Source organism: Ptychodera flava, chromosome 4 (assembly GCF_041260155.1).
Source record: "Ptychodera flava strain L36383 chromosome 4, AS_Pfla_20210202, whole genome shotgun sequence".
Classification (NCBI taxonomy): Eukaryota; Metazoa; Hemichordata; class Enteropneusta; family Ptychoderidae; genus Ptychodera; species Ptychodera flava.
The window spans coordinates 48,651,913-48,667,942 of record NC_091931.1 but is presented as its reverse complement, the minus strand read 5'-3'; the positions used below and the strand labels follow the sequence as shown (position 1 = coordinate 48,667,942).

Sequence of the window (16,030 nt, the reverse complement as noted above, 5' to 3'; positions counted from 1 at the left end):
ATATAATGAGAGCTCGCAGTAAGTTGGAGGGTCTTTTTAATTGCGACATGAAAGCCGTGGGAAATTTGAACTGATGTGCGTTATTTGCGAAGACTTTCTATTTGCAAGGCGTAAATTGTCTGCGATTATCGGACCGTATTGTCGGAATGTCCGATATCGAGGATTTGTTTCAACGTGTAGGTGGTAAACTTGGATGGCTAAATGATGATGGCAGCGATGACCTTGTAAGTTTTCCTGTATGTATTTCAATGAGAAATGCAAAGATTAAACTTAGAACATGGAGGTAGCTACCTAGTACCTCCATGGTTAGAATTAGATATGAGCGAGGTAGGCTGGTCATCAGTATGCATCATGGGAGGTACAAACAATGTGCGAAATGTAATGTCCTTATCCCCGTATAGCGTCTGTACCCCTTTTACAAATCGAAAATATGCATGTTTCACCATATTAATATTATTATTACGGTTGAGGCGAGACCTCCATAAATATCATATTTTGGCAATATTCAAGAAATAGAACAAACTTCCAAAGACAAAACACAGAGTTTGTTGCCCTACCAGGCTACCTCTTCAAGTTCAATGTTGCCAGTATTTTACAATGTTTTGGCAGTTTGGAAGATCATGAATGCACTATAATTTAAGCATAGGGGTAGTAATAAAGTGAGATCAAGGAGGTAGCAAACTGTGTGTTACGTCAATGGTGAGACTTATTCACATACTTACTTGTAATACATGTACAAATACCTCCATATTATTTAGACGGATCATGCCTCGCTGCAGTTCAGTAGCTTGTACATCAGCCTGTGTACATGTACAGTCTGCATTGTTATTTGTCAGTCATTTGATTCTGAAAGTCACAGCTTGACAGTATCCTTTGTTTTCAAGTTTCTGCTCTAACCTTAAAGTTTGGCCTCAAGGACAGCATCAAACTTTAATGTTTAAAAAATGTTAGAAAATGCCACATTAAATCGTTGTATAACTAAAATTTATCGTTACCACATTTTTATTGCTGTTATAATTTGTACATCATTTGTTTTCAGAAAGCTAAGATCAACAGTAAAGGTGGTAAATCTGTGAAGTTGACCACTTTCTCAGAAGTAATTACTTTGACATCAGACTCTGATTCAGATGACATTTCAAGTTTGTATGTTAAAGGGCTATCTAGAGGCACCAGTAGTGACAACAATTCAGAAAAAGAAAACAAACCAAACTGGTGTACAGATTCTAAGAGAGGCCAGCTTTCTTCTGAGAACTGCAATCATCTAAAATCATCTCCAAAACTCAGCAATGAACAAAGTAAAGCTACCAGAGTGGCAAAGTCACACGCAGTCTTTGATAATATACCCGTGATCAGCAGTGATGGAGGAACTGATGATGGGAACTCGCTTGACTCGTCGGAAGATGATGTATTTTTGCTCCCTCTCAAGGACAGACTGTACAGAACTCATCCACCAAAAAGTGATACATCAAGACAGTTGGAGAATGGACAGAACACTGCCACCAGATTACCTACACTGCTTTCAGATACAAACAATGATATTTACTGTCAAAATGAACCTCCACAGACGACATCCAGGTGATTAACATCTCTAGTCTTCAAAGTGATAACAGATATAAATTTTCACATGCACACAATGATTGTTTAGTTTCGAATTGTAATTTTCCATATATTACACAATGGTATGAGCCTGGACTTGAAAACCTAACAGAAACATCAAATTTAACATTTTCTAGGTGGATTTTTAATTATTTCAATCAGTTAAAATGCATAATTTTCACAGAATGTGTTTTTTTTCTTGGTAAATGCACTAAACAACCAAGTTGCTGCAGCAAAGTGTTCAGAATAGTATTTGGCAGAGGAATCCCCATTAGTTTCTGTTGACGTGAAGATTTTTCAAAGTCACAGCAGTTGAAACAGATTATATCAGGTTTCCTTAGATAGGAAATGTTATAAATCTCTCAAGGCACACGCACACAACCATAGAAATACACCGCCAATTGACTGATCATGTTAGCTGGTAGCAGCTGCATATGCTATCGCATTACCAAATCCACAAATTGACTACAGAAAGCATCAAGAAGTTGCAACTTACTCAAGCAAAATGAATGTACTGTTTGAAGGAAACAGACTTAAAGAACATTTGCTGGTAGTCATATAAAGATTCTCATAAAGACTTTAAAATAATTACCCATTGAGAAAAAGGTGAATGATACGAGTAATATATCATGGTGGACTTTGTTTGTATGTCAAATATGAAATTTGCCATCAACCATAGATGTTACCTCCATAACCACACCCCCTCCCCCCTCCAATTTCCCATACACATATACAAGGCCTGTGTACTGAGAACAATGAAGTTCAAAAAAGGTCAATGAGTGAAAAGGTACCAGGTTGGAGCACCACTGTAACTTATTTCAGACTTTTTTACTCTTTTTGCATAGCAAAGTGACATGGTATGAAATTTGTCTAAATACAGTAAAATCACCATGTGCTGTGCCATGCAAACACAAAACACAATGGCATGTAGATTGTTACGTTACAAAAGACATCTTTGTAGTACTACCATTCATCTGTGCTACAATTAATAATATTTGTATTTTTACAGGCGATACCAAGTCCAACATCAGAAGAATTCAATCTTAGATAGTGAGAGCAGTGATGATGATGACGACTTTGAAAACTGTAAGAATTGATTTAAAATTTCACCGTGATTGTGATTACTTTGTTATGTCATTAATGAGCACATGTGTGGTACACTTTTCATAATATTACCATCTTAGAAAGTTCTGACATCCCATGCTTTGTGATCTGATTTAAGTTCTAGCATCCCTGAAAACTCCAAAGAAAACTATCAACTTTGGGAAGACCGGAACACCAATCACATCCATGAGGTAAGGTTCTCAGACCCTCTGTTCCACAATTAACCCTTTGAGTGCTAAAGTCTATTTTTGTCCCCTTTACAAAATGAACTCCAGCCAATTTTTCTCAGATTTTTGCCAAAATTTTCAGGAAAAACTGTAGCAAATGAAATGTGATGTCCATTTCCGCCAAAATTATAAAAAAATAACAGAAAAATTCATAAAAATTGGTAAAATTTTGTACTAAAATTTTGGCGGGAGAAAATTACAGCGCTCAAAGGGTTATCACAATTCAACTTGATTAGCTATCCTTCATTCAGCCAATGTTTGAATACAATTATGGTACAGCAGTTAGCACAGTATCAATTCTCTTCAGAATAGTTTTCGTCATGTGAATAACATCACTGAGCACGGTGTTTACATAATATATTTGTCAGATAAATTGAAAACATTTGGAAATAATAATGGTAAAGTTTTACCATCTCTCACAAAGGGCATGCTTTTCATGTTTTTTTGTAGATTTTTGACTTCATACTGGAATAATTTTGAATAAAGTTTGTTTATAAAATATGAGAAATAATCCAAGAGGCCATGCATCAACTATATAACTTGCAAGAAATTACCAGTATGTGTAAGGAACACTGATCACTGTAATAAATCTTATATCTTTTATTGTATTTTGGTTACTTCAGTTTGTACAAATTTCCAATGTACTGTAATTATGCATTTTGAGTGAACTTTGAAACTAGATTCAGTGAGCTTTACAGGGACATATAACGTATACAGAATGCTTTTAGCATCAAGAATTTATGCTGACCTGTTGATATTCAATTTTATCCCCGTTAACTCATTTTAAATATATTAGTTGTCAGGTATGAAAACAAGACAGGGAAACTGTTTTTTTCTATGCCATTTTTGTAACACTTGCATGATCACAGGTTGTACTAGCAGTACAAAACCTGTTTCTGTACAATAGTACAGAAACATTGAATGCCATGTCATGTATTTATTTCTTTGTGTACAGCATATGTATTCCAATCTTGTTTATTTCAGAAAACACAAAGACAAAGATGTGAAACAGAAAATCCAAAAGCCGCATGTAGCTGGTAACATCACAATATTGTTTTGAAGATTCTACCACTTTAATACATGAAACACCGTTACTCTACTTGAGTTATTTTTCATGAACATTTTATTCATATGATTCTGCAGAAGTTATTTTTAAGAGTTGAAACTTTTTCATCCTCAAGATATTTTATGTGCTGAATTCAATGTAATATTTCTGAAAATACTGGTACTCAAATCTGAATAATTCTTTTGTTGAGGATTATTGGGAAGGCTAACACTTAATACCTCAAACATCAGATCATTTTGAAATTTTTCATTGAATAAGTTATTGGCTTTCAGATAAACACACTGCATTTCATCCAACAGAAGTGCAGACTGCTACGACACCTCAACCAGCAGCAAAGGTCACAGCAACTTTACAAAGAACATCATCATCAAAACCTCTCAGTAAAGATGGAGAGTTTCTAGCTTCACTGTCTTCATCAAAGGGTCAGACAGTGAACTCCTCAATATACTCCATGTATGTCAGAGATTTCAAAAGGAATAGAGAGGAACTGACAAGGAAGTTGTTTGTTTTGTTCAACACGACAGTTTTTGATGATAAGGTAATGTTTTCTTGCTGTTACTTTCCAAGTAACTGGCAAACAATATGCTTTGATTAAAGAATTTTTCTGATTTAAAAACAAATATGTAGACTTTATTAAAAGGGAATGGGTCATCTGGTCTACAGCTGCGCGTACGGGATTCATACAATGGGTTTGTAGCTGTGCACAATATATTTCAACATCCTGTATGCATTCCAAACTTTTAAATGGCAGCTGCACCGCAACTGGTGACTGCAGCCAAAGGAGCTTTGTACAAACGAAGGAATGCAACCAAAGTTTATTTGGCAAAGTTTTGCAGTGATCGGAAAGCTACAAAACTGATGAACTATGAACATGCATCAAACGCTGAATTAACTTCACATTTTCTTGACATACCATTGCAAATTTCTGGGAAGAGGTGATGTTTATCAACAGGAAAATTGCACAGACACCGATGGGATGACCCTCTTCCTTTTAATATCAATGTGAATCTATGACTAAATTATACCTGTCTGTCTTTGATCATGCATTGCAACTTCACTCTTCCTTCAGTAATTGTTGTTATCTTCTTAAATTATTTATGTTGTTTTTGTTTCACATGAAAAAATTACCGGTATTTATATTGTTCTGTCAACTGGAACTTGTTAAATTATCAAATATCAAAGCTGTACTCAAACCTTGCCTTTACACATTGACACATACCGTGTAAATATGTAGGTATGCTGATAACAAAATATCTGGTAAACATCAGAAATTTTGTTATTGAAGAATTTACTGTTATAACAGTATCTACATGCTGGGAAGGAGAAAAGATATGATGACTGACAATTTAGCATGTTTCAGTTAGCAGAATCACGGTCCCTCTATCAGGGACTGTGGCAAAATAGCATGAACAGTTGCTCACATAAAACAAAAATAGCCAAATAGTGTGGAAAGTAATGACTTTGTTGGGTAAGTCTATTGATGGCTATACTTGTCTATACCACTGTCACATGTCCAGTAGAAATTCCTCTCTCTGTCATCAGCAACATCTGTTCCATTTAATTTCCAGCTACCGGCAGATATGCAGATCACATGGAATTGCAAGATGAGAAAAACTGCTGGATTTTGTTACTGTTCGCTGGCAAAACCCAGTATGAATAGAAAAGTTAGAATTGAGCTAGCAGACAAAGTCTGTGACTCTGCAGGTGAGAATTCTTAAAATAGCATTTCGGATTTCCTTTTATAACAATCCCTCTGGAGTCATAATATACATATGTTCCCACAGTGTGAAACATCACAATGCACAGACACCAATTATTGTCCCCACGTGACTTCAGAGATACTAACTTGCAGTACTATTTTATCTCTTTAAACATACTGGTACTTGCACATTTTCCATCGTAATTAAGCAACGTTGGTGAAAAAAAGTTCAAATGTAGATGTGTGAAATGTTCACCTCAATATCTGAGCTGATGAGCTGCTTTGTGTAAAGAAAAAAACATATTTCTAAAAGTGTGATGGTTTCACAAACTGAACGTAAATGAGTCAGATGATTTTCCCTTACACTGTAGTGGAAATCGAAAATCAAATTCTATATTATTATGATCAGAAAGATATGGGTATTCCCTTCCTGTGCTGTTCAGTTTATCTAAGGTGTTCTGTTTCACTAATTGTTAGGGATATTACTTCAAAGTGACGGTAAAATGCAGTAAGGTCCTGGTTATATTACACAGTATGTATACAAAACTGTAGGTTAGGAAAACACTGTAGAATATACATTTTAATTTCCATCAGTCAATTCAAAAACAAATTTAAAGGGCCAGTAATGCTAACTTTTGATGACTTTTTCATTATTTTTTTTTGTATGTCAATTGAAAATTCTTATTCTACTCAAAAAAGAATGTTTAAACACTCACTATTTAGCTTGTCAACTTTATGTTTTTATGTGTAAAATGCACTGCTATTGTTTATATTTGAAATCTAGTCTGGACAAGAATTCAGTTGTCAATGATAACAATGCAGTTTACACTTGTACAGGCTGAGTTGAAAAGCTTTCAAATACTGTGTATATCAACCTGCTTTGGGAAGTGTAACAAGAAATTATGGTTGACATTGAAACAAAAATCGTGAAAAAAATCACCAAAAGTTACCATTACTGGCCCTTTAAATGTACTCTTAATTACGAAAAGTTTTTTTCTAACTTCATTTTCGCAATTACTTCGCACTTGATTTGTATTTATTGTGACAGAAATGATGTCACAATGACAACATCATAATTAGTTTTCAAAGGAGAAAAAGGAAAAAAACTTTTTACATACTATGACTTTGGTTTTTCAGAGAGACTACGTGACACTCTGATCCATGAGTTATGTCACGCTGCATCCTGGTATATCAACGGACAGCAGGGAGGACATGGACCTCACTGGAAATACTGGTGACTTTTATACATTTGTACATTGCAATGATTTCTTCAGATCTTCTTATTTCTTTGAGAGTTCAAGTACACGGACCAGCAAAGCTGTTCAGATTTCACAATCTTTAGAAGAGCACTTGGAGGTGTTCATGAGACTGTATCAGCAAAAATTACTGAGACCACTGAAAGTAGTTTGCTCTTGTTTGTCTTTTTGTCTTTGATTGCTACCATAGCAACTGACATTACACCAGTTTGATTGTTTGAATCTCACAGTCCACACCAATACTGTAAAGGCTATATTGATCAGTTGCATGGTGTTTCAACATTCCTGTCGGAGTGTTCCAAGAATGTGAGGTCTCTACAACATGAGAAAAAAGAGAGAAAATACTTCAAATAGTATCAGAAACTGCACCTGCTATACATGACGGGCAGAAAAAATAAGAAATTCCAGAAAATGTAATCATAAACCACATTTGGTGGTATGCCTTTTGATGCATTGTTGGTTTGTGGCATGAACACAAAAGTGAGTTATCACTCTGACTGAGAGGGCGCTGTTTATATCAAAATGTAGATAGCCAGTGCAGAGAATTTTCTTCACTTTTCTCATTCAGCTAATGTGTTTGTCTTTTTTCTCATGCGTGTATTTCTCCTATAGGACAAGGAAAGCCAACGTGATCCATCCTGCACTGCCGATGATTGGTCGTTGTCACTCTTATGAAATTAACACCAAATTTAAATACCAGTGTGTCAAATGTGGATATCAGTAAGGGAAAACTTTTTCAACATTGTAGATATGTTTATACATCTTAAAATACATGAACGTCCATCTGCTTTGAATGGTGTTTCATGTTATAATATCTGGTTTTTGAATTTTTTAAATAACATAATTAGTAAACCTGTAGTGGTAGCTTCTTATTTTATTAATGTCCATGGGAGACAAGAAACTTGTTTCATATTGTCTGTGTCATAAATAAGACAAACGTACATTTCAAAGTCTTCTGTCACATTGGCAATGTGAGTGTGTTGCCTTGATGAGAGTGATGTGAAATTGATCCAATTTTCAAAGTTATCCAAGCTAGCTTGGAAACCATCTCAACATGTGAGTCACAGAACATTGTATTGCCTGACTGACCTGAACATGCTGACCTGAACATGCAGCTTGTTAATATTCAAAAGAAATAATAGATAAAGAATTGTCAGATACATTTCTTGTTTTTCATGAAACACAGGAGTACCTCTAATCTCTCTCTCTCTCTCTCTCTCTCTCTCTCTCTCTCTTTAGAATTGGACGTCACTCAAAATCTCTCAAAACAGACAAAGTCTGTTGTGGTTACTGTCAAGGACAATTTGAACTTCTTCCACCAATGAGAAAAGATGGCACTCCAGCTAGAACCCGCACACCAAATAAGTTTGCTCTGTTTGTCAAAGAGAATTACTCGGCCATTAAGTCAAAGGAGAAGTCACTCCGACATGCTGATGTGATGAGACTTTTAAGTGCAGAGTTTTCATCAAAGGCAAATATTTAATATTGATGTCAGGGTTATTCTTTGCATTCATAGTCCGCTTTGTCAATGGAGACATTTGCCAATTGAAACATTTGCTCACGGAGAACAGGATCATATTCGTTTGGAAAGGCTTGAATCAAGCAAGATATGCTTGACTTCAATAGTAATCAAATCAATGACTTGCCAAGTATGAAGATTTGTCAGTTCAACTGTTCAACTTGCTTTGTGTTCTTCAGGCAATGGTGGTTCTTCTGTAAGACTCTTTCACAGCCCCTTGTTTGCTGTGCAGCTCTGATTTTATAACACACAATGACCCCCTCAACGGTCTTCAAACTGAGCTAACACGTAGCTTTGCCTGATTCACAGGCTCAACTGGTGAGGGCGCTTGCATGGTCTAAGTTTTCAGAGCCACAAGGGATTTTTAGAATTTATTCTTACATAAACCAGATATGTCAACTTTAAGCTGAAAAACCAGTCTCATACCACAAGCATTGTGCTCCCAAGCAGTGAACACAGTTATAAGAAAGAATGACCAAATTTTTAGATTTCAGATTGATAAATTCTGGCAAAGTGCCATGGTTTGGTTGATTTTTGTTGTGTTTTCAGTTGTCTCATTGGAACAACCCACAGTAAAACGGATTCATAAGATGTATGGAGTTAAATTGGCAAGCTTTAAAACATTTGTAGTGTGATAGACTATCATGCTATTCCACTGCCACTGAGGCATGCATTATCAAACATCTGAATGCTGTTATTAGTTTGTGTACAGTTTATCTTGGAACACCTAGTGCCCACAATTCAAACTTAAATCGACTTTTGTTTTGATTATTAGTGTAACATTTAATATGACATCACATGGGAAATGTAGCGCATTGTAAAACCAATGATTTCGTGTTTTTCTTTTGTCCCAGTAGAAGTGGAAAAATAGTTGTAGTGATGAACTGTTAACGCTTATATCTTTATTATTTTGTAATTACTGCTTAATATGAACCATTGAACAGTATGAGCACACGTTTCTTTGAAGGTATTCCCTTTGACAGTAAATTCATGTTGACTTGAAGAGCATGTATAGCTATATCAGTTCCTGATGTTGAAAACTAGAAACTAGTTTGTTTTTAATGGTAACCACACTTTATTGTTCTACTCCTAAAGGCATGTTAAGATACACAGTATTCAGTTTGTCAACTCAGCTTGTACATGTGTAAACTACATTGTTGTTGTTGACAAGTGAATTCTGGTCTGGACTAGAATTCAAAAGTGAACAATAACAGTGCATTTAATATGTGTAGATGTTGTTATGACAAGAAAGCTAAATATTTGGTGCTTCAGCATACTTTTAGGGACAGAAGGAGAACTCGCAATTGACATACAAAACAAAAGCATTGAAAAACATTGCAAAAAATCAAACGTTACATATAATGGTCCTGTAGATGAACAGATTCATTCATGTGAAGGCTTTGAAGGGCAGCTTTGATGGTGGCTACATCATATATCCCAGAGTGCCTGAACACGAATGAATCTTTCAGTCAACAAATTGCTCTTATCCATACAGTTTGTTCTTGCAGTAAAATATTGCCCTTTATTGCAACAGGGAACTAAGTCTTTCAGCAAATTTTCATGAATCAGTTCTTGTTTGTATTGTGAAGCACTCAGGTTAAAAATGGACCTATGCAATAAGAATTACTCAACCATTTAATAAGTGTTGTTAAGTTAGAAAAGTGTTTCTATATCTCCAGATTTTCTGTATGTAAAAGTTAATAAATCATGGTTCAAATTCTATCACACAATATGATCAAAGTATCTTATTTGTCAAGGTATCCATCGGGCAGTTAGGCATTAACAATATAAGAAAATTACATCACTTTAATTAATATGGTATATGAATATTATTAATAACATTATTTTGATATTTTAATCAGGGTTGAGCTTCCTGTCTGCTCTGCAACACTTTGAAGTCAGTGAACGATTACAGATCACACTTGAGTCAGCCGCCTATTGCTTGTCCAATCACAGGGAACTTAGTAATCTGGTCATTGTTATTTGATGATAAAAGTTTTAAATCATATTTAGTAATATAGCAAATAGCTGTATTATAATATATAATTATTAATAATTGGACCTGCATAGATGTAAGTATCATTGCAATATCAAGTACAGCAGTACACGCCTTCCTACATGAATAAATATAAATATAGGATGTAGTGTAGCTATCAATGCTGTGCTCAATATTGTCCTGATGTTTACACTTATATGGATGTTCATGGTCTGCTGTAACATGTATTTGCAATGATAACAATATGATTGAACAATGGCAACAATTATAGTTTATGCTCATCAATGTATTAGCAAATAACAGGCATGAACAACAACCACTGAATCGGATTACAAAGTTCCTGTGACATGGGCAAGCTAATAGTAAGCTTAGGTGGCTGTATCAAGTTTGATCTGTGCCTGCGATTTTCCAAGTATACCTTAGCGGAATAAAAGTTCAACCGTAATGAAGTATCAAAATAATTGTATTAGTTATATTTATATTTCATCATCACAGCATCATTTTTCACAGACCATGCATTCATACCCAGTTGGCATGTTTATGGCAAGACTGGTTCCTGGTCCCAGTTCTGAATAGGGTGTGCTCTGTCGACACTTTCTATATGTACCAGAGCGCCTTTGAATGCTTAACAAAGTTTACAACATCAATGAACGCTTACTCAAAATACTCTCTCTCCAATCAGATTGTCCAGCGAAACATGACACCATTCACAGAAATATATATAATTTCTCGCGGTTCGATAGTATAGAGAGAAATTGATGTCTTCGCGTTACGTGAATTTGACACGTGGCATTAATGAATGAATGGAGTGGAACGTAATTCATTTTAGAATGAGAGTATAGAGAAGACCGCTGCTGTACAGCACAGTTTTCGTCAGCACAGCGCAGCCAGCGGAAGAAAAGAGAACTAGATTCATTTATACGATAGCAGCTCGAGCTCGGAGGGCAAACTGTGAGCGCCCTCTGTCGAGGGCATAAAAACGTTTTTTTCTGTTGTTTTCTTCAGACAAGACAAATTGTAATTTTAATGCATTCACAGTTATGTAGATTTGTTTTATTTGTGACTATGTTGAAATAAATTTACCTTTTTCAAAAAAAAAAAGAGCGTGCCTCAGTCCTGGGGTCGCACTCCAGCATTAACGGCCAGCTCCTCTGGTTTGAGTAATTGAATTATGTAGTATATTTGCAGTCGAGATAAAAAAAACCCTGAGCACCTTTCATAAATGAAAATATGTATATGGGGAGAAAATCAGGTTTTACTTAATTTGAAATAAAAATAACAGCGAGAGCAACGTCGAGGGATGTAAAATACGAGATTGCAGGATCTGACAATGACATCAATGTGATTGAGTAATACCAAGTATTAATATTTGCAGTATCATTTACTGTATGAAATTTACGATATGTAGCTTAATAAGTTCAGTGGCTGTCGATTGAATTAAGTCCAATCTTCAGTCCAACTTCTGATGCAACTCGAATGTTATTTTTCACCTTCTTGGTCAAAGATACGTCCTGCTTTATTTCAAAAAAGGATGAAATGTAAAATTGATGATTTTAAGGTTGTTTTCAAAGGTATGCGAATATTTCAGGCCAAGACTGGGTCTTGATGTCCTTTTTCACGGTAAAATTTCTGTAAAGTTCCTTTGCCTTCCTATGTACTTCTTATCGTCAACTCGACTATTGTATATCAGATCGTAAATTTCTCTGAGTAGTTCAACTTGAAGTCTCTTGTATAAACATGCTCATATACTATTCGCAATAGAAAACCACTCCGATCTCCGAACACTTCAACAAACCCGATCACAACCTTACTCATTTTCAAGTAAGCGGCATTGTAAAATGCATTCTATTAGAACCCAACTTAGAAGAAAAACTGAACTTTGATACATTACTACACTTGAAACGCTGTCACCAATTGGAATCAACCGTAAAGAAGGGTGATTTCTCTTCTACTTTTCTTTAAGCCCTACTCCCGCTCCCTGTTCTCAAGTTAGGGGGTCTTGTTGCGCCGTCTCGTAAGGTCCCACTTACATTGCACAAGTACTAGTGTCAGACTGTATTTTTTACAATACTTGATACGGTCATTCTATACCTGAGAATAGTGATTTGTCAACAAAAATAATTCAAAAAATTTGTTTGGTTTAATTTTGCGATGAAATGGTAAAATTATTTTACAGTATCTAAAGAAAACCTTGCTCGATGCAAGTGGGGTCCTCATCAGCAAACGAGACATGAGCAGGACATGACCAAGACAGGCAAACTTGTACATGTAAACCTTTAATACTCGATTATTCAGAGGAAGACATGGCGCACACAGTCACGTTCTGAAATGTTGCAAACTTGTGTATTGTACCTAAATTTAGTAACTCCTCTCTACACAGCATGCAGTGGAGATACAGCGATGTCATACACAACTCATACAGCGTTTTTATCGATGTTATATTATTTACTATTTACTTTATTTTACTGTTTAGAGATCTGCCGAGGTAGTACTGTGACCACGCATCAAGTTATTCAGCAATGATGTTGCAGTGTAACTACATTGACCATATTTCTGAAGGTCTATGCTACAACTGCGTGAATTTGGCATAAATACTGATCATCATTTAGGATATGAGTGCAGTAGGGTACTTTTGAAGGTATACAATAATGACAGAAATATTAATTTTTTATCAAGGATATTAGTAATCATAAAGTTATTAATAACAGTGTCTGTAATGTGCGAATTTGGCCCGGAAACTGATCATCATTCAAGATTCGAGTGCAGTAGAGTACTTGTGTAAGTATACAATAATGGCAGAAATATTTAATATTTATCAAGGTATTCATACTCATAAATTTATGGTCCTGACATACAACCAAATGCAGGTAAATATGACACAATAATCGCTTTGTCAGGGTCAAAGTCCCATTATTTTACGAAAGAGTAGATCACAGAATATAGATCACCAGGAATAGATCAAATATTTATTCTGGTGTCGAACTGGAACGATTTTTCGTTTATTGTACCCTCGACTCTCTTGAATTGGAGAACACCAACCAACGGCAAGTATTTACATTTCAGAAGCTAAAAAGGTTATGACTAAGGTCATGAAAACTTTAGCTGCACTTTGAATTGAAAATAACGGTAAAACGTGGGTAATTTGTAATTACTATAATAAAAAAAAATTGCAAGGTGACCCTCGATTCGGCGTCTTACAGTAACATGTAAAACTTTTTAAATGTTTATTTATTACTCTGTAAATAGGACTACACAAATAAAAACTAGTTCCTACAGAAGCCTTCCATAGGGGTGTCGGAACATAGGGTTGTCGCGACATATATATAGGATGTCGGCACATAGGTGTGTCGGAACATGAGGCGGTCATCAAAACGGGTTTCAATGTACATGAACGTTTAGTTCACTATACTCTCACGTAATTTCTGTATCGTTCGCTGTCTTGCAGAGTATAAATATAAATTCACCTCTACTTTTAATAGAAGGAACTTGGACACTTGGTAATACTGTAACAGCTTTATAAAGGGAGAAAGTCGTCCATTTTTCATGAATTTTGTTTGATGCAAGATACTACTTATATTGTTTGATATGTTGAAAGGTACTGAATAAATGGGTGACCATGCATACATTCGATCCGGTTTTAGACACGATACATGAAACCATCGCGAAAATGAGTTAATTGTCATGACCATTAATTCATTTTTGCGATGGTTTCATGTATTGTGTCTAAAACCGGGGTCGAATATACGTATGGTCACCCAATCATTCGGTATCTTTCAACATGTCAAACAATACAAGTAGTATCTCGTATCAAACAAAATTCATGAAAAACGGCCGACTTTCTCCCTTTAAAAAACGCTTGTCGCCATTAAAATGTAAATGGGGCAAATAAATGGAAATCCAATGGCGCCATTAATCGAGTCAGAGGACGCAGGGTAACACACAGGCTCACCCACCAGTAAATGCGGGGTGTTTTTGCCTTTTATCGATCGCAAGAGGCCACATATACTTCCAAGTATAAGCCGTACGGTAAGTATATTTGCAATCAAGAGATGCATTTAAATGGACAAAGTCGGGTTTGATACGAGATACTACTTATATTGTTTGACATGTTGAAAAATACTGAATGAATGATTGACCATGCATATATTGAACCCCGGTTTTAGACAAATTAAATGAAACCATTGCGAAAATGGATAAATGGTCATGACCATAAATTCATTCACGCGATGGTTTCATTTATCGTGTCTAAAACCGGGGTCGAATATATGCATGGTCACCTATTCATTCAGTATTTTTCAACATGTCAAACAATATAAGTAGTATGTCGCATCAAACAAAATTCATAAAAAATGGCCGACTTCAAGTTCGTCCCTTTAAAATCAAAAACTGATGAGACCTCGGGAGAATTTATAAAGACTTTCGTGCGTCGATCAGGAAAATGTAGGCCAGAAATGGCCGTTGGTGGTTTAAAACTCGCTGTCAATCAAACTCTCGTGTAAACTTGACGTGCCCATCATCAGTAGCGTTTGTCATTGTACATAGCAATCAATGTTCAGGTCACGTCATGAAAATTTCCATAACAACCCGTATATATTGGCTGTTAAATAATGGCTTGTACTTTTGAAAAATATTTTTTGGTAGGTCACTGTGACAAGCTTTGTTTTTAACAATTTGGCAAAATGTAGCCAGGAATTCACAATTTGTTGCAGACTCTCCCATGATTGTCATTTTGTGCGCTTGTCAACAGGTGCTCGAATCAATTTATACTGATAAATCCTGAAGTAAACTGATGCATTAAAGGTAGAACGCGCCTCGGGGACAGATATTCGGACTCTGAAAGTTTTACAATTCTTTTCTGATCTATCACTTGTGGGGGTTCATTTTAAAGCTCTTGCTGTAAGAAAACCTATTACCGGCTTATTTTTCGAAATTCCGACATGTAATGTTACTCAATAGGGTTAACACAGGGATGGCGGGCATTTTGAGTTTTAGACATCCGTATTCTCTGATACCAAATTTTGCAAGGTGACTCCCGATTTTTATTCTTGATTTTGAAAGAGAATGGTTGAAATATTTCTTAAGGAAAGTTTGAGCAAAAGTTTAAGTCTTTCACTTTCGAGGCACATGCACAGTCACCTGTGGTCGGTCTATTCCGCTCGGCGTCTATACCCCATAGACGTGTGTACATATGCCTGAGAAAAAACAGCATATGTACACACGTCTATGGGGGTATAGACGCCGAGCGGAATAGACCGACCACAGGTGACTGTGCACATGCTACCTTAAAACAAATCAATTTAAGAACTTGCTTTTTACAGGGAAATGGCTTTACAAACTCCTAATAAAAGGCAGTGTCGAACATCTGCAAGTAGAGCACTCCAATAATTTTTATTTTTACTTAGCGTGCATACTAATGCAGCAATATGATAATTGGGGGAGGGACTTGAAAAACTTTGATCATGTAGACGGGGGACTTCAATTGAGGGAGGATCTGAAAAAGATTTCAATCGGATTCTTCCAGCCCTCTCCCCCTAACCGCAGCCGAGAGATATTGTAAAATTGTTCCC

General features: G+C 35.9%; 1 protein-coding gene across 4 annotated transcripts; it reads left to right on the top strand.

The window, feature by feature from the left end:
- Nucleotides 1–29: 29 nt before the first annotated feature.
- Nucleotides 30–10,195, top strand: LOC139132042 (germ cell nuclear acidic protein-like). 4 transcript variants are annotated; one of them, XM_070698419.1, is made up of 10 exons: nucleotides 30–236; nucleotides 1,040–1,575; nucleotides 2,606–2,682; nucleotides 2,819–2,891; nucleotides 3,912–3,964; nucleotides 4,266–4,531; nucleotides 5,562–5,697; nucleotides 6,830–6,926; nucleotides 7,561–7,668; nucleotides 8,188–10,191. In XM_070698419.1, exons 1-10 carry the CDS (start codon nucleotides 147–149, stop codon nucleotides 8,429–8,431), a joined length of 1,680 nt encoding a protein of 559 aa, XP_070554520.1. In that variant the 5' UTR covers nucleotides 30–146; the 3' UTR covers nucleotides 8,432–10,191. The 4 variants fall into 4 exon arrangements, with proteins under 4 accessions (XP_070554520.1, XP_070554523.1, XP_070554521.1 ...); XM_070698422.1 differs by having other exon boundaries at nucleotides 31–224; nucleotides 4,293–4,531; nucleotides 8,188–10,195; XM_070698420.1 differs by having other exon boundaries at nucleotides 31–224; nucleotides 8,188–10,195.
- The last annotated feature ends 5,835 nt before the right edge of the window (nucleotides 10,196–16,030 follow it).

Coding starts and splice junctions, on each gene's coding strand:
- LOC139132042 (XM_070698419.1), top strand. CDS start 147: ATGTCCGATATCGAGGATTTGTTTCAACGTGTAGGTGGTAAACTTGGA. Junction 237..1,039: donor ATGACCTTGTAAGTTTTCCT/GTATGTATTTCA, acceptor ATTTGTTTTCAG/AAAGCTAAGATCAACAGTAA. Junction 4,532..5,561: donor CGACAGTTTTTGATGATAAG/GTAATGTTTTCT, acceptor TTTAATTTCCAG/CTACCGGCAGATATGCAGAT.